Source organism: Ambystoma mexicanum, chromosome 4q (genome assembly GCF_040938575.1).
Source record: "Ambystoma mexicanum isolate Mex_15411 chromosome 4q, UKY_AmexF1_1, whole genome shotgun sequence".
Lineage (NCBI taxonomy): Eukaryota > Metazoa > Chordata > Amphibia > Caudata > Ambystomatidae > Ambystoma > Ambystoma mexicanum.
The window spans coordinates 331,931,022-331,940,666 of NC_090928.1; the positions used below are offsets into that span (position 1 = coordinate 331,931,022).

Here is a 9,645-nt window from a genome sequence, read left to right on the forward strand (position 1 = left end):
CTGGACGATCCCAGTGAGCAGTACAACCTTTTGCACCTGTGCACTATGCAGAGCGCCAAGTTCCCTCTGCTTAACTGCCAATGACACCTACTGCAAGTCCACAGCACATATGACTGGTCTAGGAAATTTTTGTACAGGGTCAAGAGCAGCATTTTACAAAGTTGTGTCCTGTGGGACGACACGGATCAATTGATGGGACATAAGTATACATCATGCACAAGAGCGTGACAAACATATTACACCGCATCCCGCAGGATCCAGCGAGCACTCAGAAGCATGCTAGCACTTCCCTTGTGATGAAGCCATAACAGGGAGGTGTGGCAGTGCTGCAGCAAAGTAGTGTATGCACCAGTGCTATCGGCAGCACCCAAATACACAGTATCGACATGGAAACAGAGTCTTTGTGGGAGCCCAGGCTCAACGAGTCATTTGAGTGCAATCAGAAATAGCATAACCATCCACAACTGCATCTGATCAATGCTAAATCGGCAATAATGCTGGCAGTAGACCGTCTGCCATATGCCTTTGTTGAAAGAAAAGGTTTCAGAGAGCTGATGGCAAGTGCTGTTACCAGATGGAAAACTCCCTGCTGGTATTTTCATGTAAGGATGTACCTGCATTGATTTATGCAGGCTCGCTAATGGTGAGAAAGGCCTTGGACAAATCAGAGGGTAGGAAAGTTCACTTCACTATAGATATGTGGGCAAGCAGTCAAAGCACTAATTAAATGACTGCACCAGAGCAATGGGCCACCTTCTCCTCTAGTGAAGTGCAAAGGAAGTCCTCGGTACAGCTACGTGCAGACCACCAACAAGCCGCCTCTGGGATGCAAGGTTCTGATGGCAGGAGCCACACAGGAGCAGATATCTGGGATAAAGTGGAGCAGGTGGTGGCCCAGTAACGTGCAGTGAGCTTTGTGTCAGAAGACAATGGCTCCAATCTCCAATGTCATTGCTGCACTCAGGCTGGGGAACGCCATGCATGTGCAATGCTTTGCACATGTTCTCCACCATGTGGTGACGCATTTTATCAGTGATTTCTCCCCTATCCATGATATGCTTGCTCTGGCACACAAGATCTGACCTCATTTCAGCAAGTCATATAGCGCCAGAAATGCTTTGAATGCATTGCAACTGCAGAATAAATTCCCACATCACCAGCTAAAAAATGTTGTTCTCACCTGATTTTAACATTGAACATGCTTGATCAGCTGTGTAAGCAAAGCAGTGCTGTGACAGCAATTAACAGTTGATGTTTGGATGTTCATTTCAAGAGGCACGTGCCATCTTGAAAGGATGATGACCTACTGCACTGTTGGTTCTCCAAGAGGTCTGTGTAGCCAGCAGCACCTGTCCGTGTAGCCATTAACCTCTTAACCTTTCCCCCAGAAAGAGTGAGTTTTTAATGCTGCTGGCGCCATTGTCTCTCACCACAGAAGAAGCCTCTTTGTAGCTCATTCACAACAACAGACATGCTTTAAAATGAATGAGAACCATATCCAAGTGGACTATGGCAAAATACTGTTGCTCCTCAAGCACAGTGATAGGCTTGCAAAAGTCAGCAGCAGTTCACAGTTAAGTCAAAGTGATGACCTGTGCCCCAGTGGGCAGTGGCAGCTATTATGGTTTCCATTGATACTGCAGGCTTGGGCTCTGGGGATTACATTTTATTGCAGTGGTGATAGCGGGGTGGACTGAGGTGATGATGAACAACAATGTTATATGAATCATCCACCCAGAGTGTGAAGCTCCAAGTTTGCTGCATTTAGTGTGTCCACTATCAGATAACGCAGGTGTGCATGATCAATTTACCATAGATGGGCCCATGATTGCACACTGAATGTTTACGGCTCTCCTCCCTCACAGGAGTGGAGACACACTCAATTTATACGTGTGCTTGAAAAGTGTGAAGGCACAGCCTGCATTTTTACAATTTGAAGTCTTTCAGTGGTGTGGGAACCTGCTCCATTTTTTAGTCTCTCTTTAGCTCGTAGGAGGGAGGGGATATCCTGAAATATTAAGTTTCTCCTGTTTCACCGGAGTGCACACACTCAATTTTCACATCCCTCCTCTCTTGCACAAGAGGCTGCACAGCCGGAAGTTTCATGTCCTCTCAGCGGTGAGGGCGCACACTCAGTTTTTCCTCATCACAGGAATGAGGGCACACCTGAATTGGTTCATCTCTCCTGTCCCGTAGGGGTGAGGGCACAGCCAAACCTCTACATACCTCCGGTCTCATAGCGGTGGGGGCACACACCCCAATTGTAAATCTCGCATGCCTTCTATGGATAAGGTTACAGTTGTTTAATGTCTTCTCTCGCACAGGAGTGGGACAAAGCCTGAAGTTTCACAACTCATCCATCAGTGGGCTGAGGGCCCACACTCAATTTTCCATCTTTCCTGTCTCTCAGGCGAGAGGGCACATATCAAATATTGGTTGTGTCTTTGGGCAATATGGCCAATAATGCTATTGGCCTGTCTTGCCTATCCACACTCCCTTCTGCCAATTGCCATCTTTTCCAGCGGTTCCCCCTCGGTTCATTGAGCTGTGCACTTGCCTTGTGGACTGCAATGTCGAAGGATCTGGTAGGGCAACCCCTTGGGAAGCAGCTTTAGCGGCTGGTTGATCCTCAGTGAGTAGTTGTGCAGTGATTGGAATCTGCTTTTGGCCTGTTTCATGTACTGTAGTAGAGGGGTTTGAGTGTATTTCCAGTCGTTTATTTTGTCCAAATTGTGCTATTGGGATGGGTTTCTCTTGTGTTTTTGTAGCTTCTGTGCCTGTTTTTCTGTAATGTCCTGCATGTAGAGTGTACAGTGCCTGGGGTACAGTCCTTTGTTTGTGTCTGGATTATTCCCAGTCCCGCCTTCCCCCTCCCACCTCCCAGCCCGTCCACCTCCCCTGATTGGTACGTCCAACTGGTAATAACAGACCTTCCCAGCCCTCTGCCCTTGGAGCCTCTGTGGCTAAGGACCCCAAGGCAAAGGGAGGCTCCCACAGAGGTGGCTCCAGGTTGTGTCTGCAGGTGTCAGCAGCGGAAGCCAGTGGCCAGCCGTCAATCAGCAGCGAGTTCCAAAGTAAGTGTGGCAGGGTGGGGAGTAGAGCAATCACTCTATTCCAGAAAGCCCTGCCACTCTACATTACTTTACTGTAGAACATAGCTTAATATGCCAGTATTCACCTGCATCACTCTTAGTTAACATCCAACACTAGCGATCGCCTGTCATAAATCTACTCACAAGTATAGGTATAGCAAACCTGCTGTGTCTGCTATAATAGTAAACCTGCTCAATTAAATTCCATAACCTGCTGCACTAGGAAACTTAGGCCTCCTTCCAATATATAGCACTCTCAAATCTAGGCGCAGCCACCACCTCTATACATGGGTAACAAACCATTAACCATTAGCTTGCGTTGCATGCAGACATGATTGTGAATGTTGGCTTGCGTTCCATCTAGATAGATTTGTGAATGTTAGTAAGTACCACATTTAGATAGTTTTGTGAATGTTAGCAAGTTCCACACTAAGATAGAATTCTGAACTTTAGCAAGTACCTCATTTAGATACTATCATGAACACTAGCCTGTGCCGAACAAGATAGAACGGTGAACAATAGCAATGGCCACACTGAGATAGAATTGTGAACATTGGCCGGTGCCGCAACCAGACAGGATTATGAATGTTAGCAAGTGCTACATTTAGATAGAACTGTGAACATTAGCCTGTGCCGCAACTAGATAGAACCATGAATGTAAGCAACAGCCTCACCTGATAGAACTGTAAACACTGGCCTGCCTCACATCCAGACAAGACTGTAAATGTCTGCAAGTGCGACATTTAGAATGAAGAGGGAATATTAGCCTGTAGGCATGGTTTTTGTGTTTCCCTTGTTCCCTCACCTGTCGTAGGGTGCTTTGAAGCGCATTGTGTATAGGCGCTGTATAGATGAACTATCATTTCATATCACTATGCTTACTCTCTACTCTACACATCACACAACTAGGGTGCAGCTATACCCCTCAAATAATTCGGCCTTGATGCTCCCATATGAACACTATCCCATGAACACCTCATCATTCTAATAAAACGCAGATATTCCCTACGACAAAACGGCCTAGCTGCACACATAAGCGTCTCACCAGCCTAACACAGCTAGAACCCAGTCTTGGTATCCACCCGCCAGACTGCACACATTGAACCAATATCAATACCACCACACCTAATGTTTGGATGCAGCTATTAATTACATCAGCGGCACACTTAACTGGTGTTCCCAAGCACCCTTCGACACCGTACTCTCTTAACTGACCTGGACTGCGGTCCCTGAGGGCATTCAACCTACCAGCACTTTGAGGCCATACCAATGATATATAGAACGCTATATCAATGCCAAATGACATAACATTAGAGAATTCAGAAGAGTTCTGTACCCATACTTAGCATGTGTTCTCAGGAATCTGAATGGCCGTTCACTCTTAATATTCAAATAAGTATTTCTGCACACAGGGTTTGATTTGTATGCAATTAAACCACAATGCATTTTACAGAGTGAAATTGGAAGAATTATTTATTTCATGAACGTGGCACAGAAGTTAAATTTAATGTGACAACAGTTCTTCTTAAAAGTCGACTTTGCATTAGAATATCCCTTCTTAGACACTGACAAGTAAATATTATGTGAAGCCTGAGTTTTTCCCATAATTGTAATCAGCAATATTCAGTGATCATTTCAACTCCATAATTGTGTTCACTAATAACTTAGAATGAACATATAAAATTGAATAATAGCCGTAGGGTCCACCTCTAGTTTCGGAAACTAAAATCAAACACACATACTTATTTTATTTATTTGTATTTGTAAAGCGCGCTAAAAGCCCGCGGGCATCGAGGCGCTGTTGCATGAGATTGTCTTAGTTACACGAGATTGTCATAGTTACATAGGGACACTTGGCCCTTGGTTACAGTGAGCATGAAACGGTTACATTTAGAGGTACAGAAATAGTCACATACGACCCTCCGTTAAGCACAGTCCCTCTTCCATTATTGGGATAAAGTTAAAATACAAATTAAGTAAATCCGATAATATTTTCAAGCTAACAAACAGAAAAAGGAAAACCATAGTTTAGGACTAAGATACATGAGGAATGTTGACAGGTCGATATTGCAGTAGAATACATTACTACTGGGAATTAACTACACATGGATTTTTTTCAGGTGGAAATTTGGAACTCTTAGAATTAGAGTGATAGCATTGTTTCATGTCACCAGAACAGCATGGCTGCAGGCGTGGACTTTCAAGTAACAAATCACTGCTTTCTGGCCACTCTTCTCGTGCCCCCATACTGCCCCCCAATAGTCCCGACACATTGGATGGCAATGACTTATAAAGGACAAACCCATGTCTGGAAACTTAGTGACTCATGGCATCATCAGTTATTGTTTCAAATTGTGACTTCAGCAGCATAATAAGTGTGTTTCTCTTGCAGGGTAGCTGAATCGAGACAGCCAACATCAATGGCCACTAAAGAAGAAACACTGGAATTCCGAAGGGACACTTTCTGGATTAAGAGAGACCAATTTGCGCTTCATCCACACTGTGCATTCTGAAGACTTGCCTGTCCTTTTATGGACATAGGTTTCTTTTTTTTCTTTCAAAGACAGTAGACTAAATCCATCCGAATGAAAGACGGACAGAGCCGATGGATTTAACCCTGCCGCGCAATTTGCACTTCCTTTTTTTAATATCCTGTGTCTTTGCTACTTGTGGATGGTGACAATCTGCGTAGGGATATCCTCCCAAACTGAAAGGTTCCACATTTACAGAGTGAAACAAGAACACAAGTGGCGATGACTTCTTCAGCTGCAACGCTAGGATAAGCGCTCATCACCTGAACCTGCTCAGGGGCTGATGTTTCTGGAGGTTGACCACACTGAAGTCTGTGAAAGGCATTCCCATTTCTGGAAATAGGGAGACGGCTTGTTGGGTGGGCGATCACATGTATGTCTATAATGATTGTTGGGTGGTGGACGTGGGCGACACCCTCCAAAAGACAGCGACTATGCTCAGGCTGGCAAATAGATCAATGTCAGAAGGGCTGAGAAGGTAGGCCAGTCTGGCCTGGTTTTGTGGACCAATATGGACCCATTTCATAACACAGAGCACAGTGCAGCTGGTATTTTTGTTCAATGTTAATGGTCCGATGTGCTTCACAATGCAGCATTTACAGCACATCTTCTCGTAAACTGTTTCCCGGGTACTACTCAAACAGTGTTTCATGCGAGGTCGCACATTGCTGTCCTTGAGCAAGGACAACATTATATTTCTGGTGCCCAGCCCTACTTTTTCCCGCTTGTCTGACCAGGAGAGCGAGTTGAGAGGTATGGCCTTTATATTCCTATGAAGCCCTGGGAGCATAGGGTTTTTAGGGAAGAAACGGAGAAAGATTGAAACAAGGTTGGGATGCACCTTGCAGGTTAGTGACTAATAGCCGATGCTGACACCAAAATCTAATCCGTCCACGCCTTCAGATGCAGATCTATTAAGTTGATATTTTGCAGCCTGTGGCAAACCTTATTTTCCAAGTGACCTTTGCCTAATGCCAAAAATAAATGTAATACCACTGTGCATCAACTGCAGATCAGTGTATTCCATGGGAAAAGACTGCAAGGGCTGTCTTAAGGGTTTAAAATCATTTCATAGGAGATTCAAAATGCCATATTACTGACCCTTTGAGTGTACTTGGGGCCGCTGCATACACCTTAAAAAGCTTCTTTGGGTTTGTAGCTAACTGTACATCACTGGTAATGTGTGACTTCTTCTGAATAACATTTTTGGTAATAAGGTTCCCCCCGCCCTCCCTAAAAGAAAATATTGAGCAAATGCGACAGGTTAAAGAGTTGAAAGTAAACAATGCACAGGGAAGTGAATCAGGCAGGGGGGGGGGTGTTCAGGTGTTACGCTGGAATCCCCACAAAGGCCAAGGAGCAAAGAAAAATCGGACACTGCAAAATAAATCCACACAATTTGTCGGCCATATTACCAAAGGCATTATTCAAAAATACATTTTCACATGGAAGGGATGTATTTATTTCCAAATTGTGGGGTGGGCCAGTAATTGCCTTTAATTGCGCACCAAAGGACCCAGTGAACACGCTTTTAGTCCCACCACGTTGGGCCCAAGGGGGGGCTGGGAGGGAAGAACGAAAAAGGTTAGCAGATGCTTTTGGGGTAGAAACACTGATGATACCAGCACAATGAATGTCTTTGAAATACACTGGCACTGCAGTAAGCAGGACATTTAGCATGTGCTATTTGTTCAACATTTCCGGTTCGTGTTTGACATGTATTTAAGTATGTTTACTGAATGAATTTGGTAATGTGACATGACAAAATACAGATTGCGGTAGTTCCGTCACTGCATTGGTCTTTCTACGGTTGCTTTTGTCATTAAAACACACTGCAGGGAGACCTGCAACCCACGAGCAAAATGTATGTAAGTTTCATTAAATGACATCAAAGATAAAGGCATCTGTAAATGTTATCTTTGTAAAGAGAGTTCAACTTCAACTGCTATCGTGGACTAAAGGAATCCATGCTAATGAAGCTGTTCACAGTGCCAGCAACAATGCACTGCACTTACTAACAATGCATAGTGCTGCATAACTATATGGTGAATATGAAAACTTCCCAAAAGCAGGCCTTTGTCTCTTTGTCTTGATTATTAACTAAAGGGGTTGCATAAATGAAATATATACTGTACATCATGGTGCATAAGCGATATCACAAGACCCTCCCCTCGAGAGGAAGCAGAAATCTTTCTAGCCTGCATCTCTGGCTACATCATATAGTCAGTTTTAAATCAAATATGCAGTCAAAAAATCTCTCTCTCTCTCTCTTATCTCTCTCTCTCTATAAATATATATATATATATGCTATTGTGCTAGGATAGTTGAGGTTATGAAAAGCAGTGTATGGAGTTTCAGAAGTTTAAATAAAATAACATTTCCCAATAACCTTGGAACCCTTCCATTGAAAATTCAGAAACATTGCCATCCTAAGTGTAACATTTTAAAATTGTTAATCGACCCGTTTTATGTTTTTTGTTAAATGTTGTTTTCAACAGCTTTTAACATGTGGTTTTTCCCATAAGGGAAAACGAAACTTTTTTCAGCACAAATCCCTCAAACTTTATCGAGATTCGTGCCATGCATCTACAACTCATCAGTACTTGGTGTCCTCCAAAATAATTTTGAAAAACCCAGCAGGCCAAGTGTGAGTTATTTAACTTGTACGATTTAGCTGTACATCATAAATGCAAAGAATGAGTGCATATCTTGTTTATGAACTGTACACATACGTTTAGGATATGTACATTTCATTCATGTAAGCTTCAATATATATATGTAAACTCAAAGCCTGGACTGACTTTGAAGTGAACTTTCATATGTACAAGAGATGTAAATTGCATGACTGTACAACATGTAAAGCTCCTATAAGTATAAAAACGAACATCAAAATGAAACCTCACTTTAATGTGAGTTTTCTTACTATAGCAGGTGTATAAGACATGCACAGAATAACTGTGCATCTTCTATTGGAACTGTACATGTATGATATGAGATGTACATTTCATTAACGTACGTATGAAAACTCAGGAAGTCAGAACTGATTTTTATGTGAGTTTTCATATGTATAGCAGGTATATCAGATATAAATTGCATACATGTACAAAATGTAAAACTCATATGCCTACTATACATATAAAAATGTATATAAAAGTCAAACCTCACCTTAATATTAGTTTTCATATGTATTAATTTGCATTTCATATGACACTAAACACTCATACGCTATAAGTACACCCACCTGTCGGACCCTTGCACACCAAACATTTATGCACCTGACACCACATACTCTTATGCCACACACCTATGGAACATGCTCTTACAATATAGACGCTTATGCCACACACTGTTACGGCACATACGTTTATGCAACGCACACACTTCCACCACACGCTCATGTGCCATGCACACTTCACCATACATATGACATACACCCGACACACAACACCAAATACTCATATGCCACATACTAACACTCATACACCATTAACGTATGGGCCATATACTCATACAGTATAACTTCATGCTCTCATATACTCACATGCCACCCAATCATATGACATACACCCAACACTCATATGCCAGATGCAGTAAATACAAAACAGTCATATACCATACAGTCATACAATCATCCCCAAGGCACCCATAGGTGATGCAGTCATATGAAATACATATAGGGCATGCATTTATACAACCTACACTTATGTGAGATACACTATGTGCAATCTCCCCACAAAAAAACTGAAATTAAATTGGAAAAACGTTTTTTAAAGTTTTAAGATTACTCTAATAAAATATAAAGTCTACAAACTGTAGAAATAACAGTAATGTATAAACACTTTTTACCACTAGAAATTCAACCATGAAACTTGAAGTATAAACACGCATTCCATACCACTACAAATCAAACCTAAAAATGTGTCGTGGTATGGAGAGAGTGTGTGTACTTCGAGTCTCACGATTGAATTTCAGGTGGTATAGGGTGACTGTTTTTGCCTTAATATTTTTTTTGTATGACAGCT

The 9,645-nt window shown here is 42.6% G+C and overlaps 1 protein-coding gene across 5 annotated transcripts in view; it reads left to right on the forward strand.

Annotated features, from left to right (window-relative positions):
* Positions 1 to 7,416, forward strand: part of RASGRP3 (RAS guanyl releasing protein 3) — a 702,554-nt gene extending 695,138 nt beyond the window's left edge. For all 5 annotated transcript variants that reach the window (XM_069607912.1, XM_069607913.1, XM_069607911.1 and 2 more), the window contains one exon: positions 5,485 to 7,416. In XM_069607912.1, coding sequence (XP_069464013.1) covers positions 5,485 to 5,493 — 9 coding nt within the window. In that variant the 3' untranslated portion in view covers positions 5,494 to 7,416. The remainder of the gene's footprint in view (positions 1 to 5,484) is intronic.
* Positions 7,417 to 9,645: the final 2,229 nt, after the last annotated feature.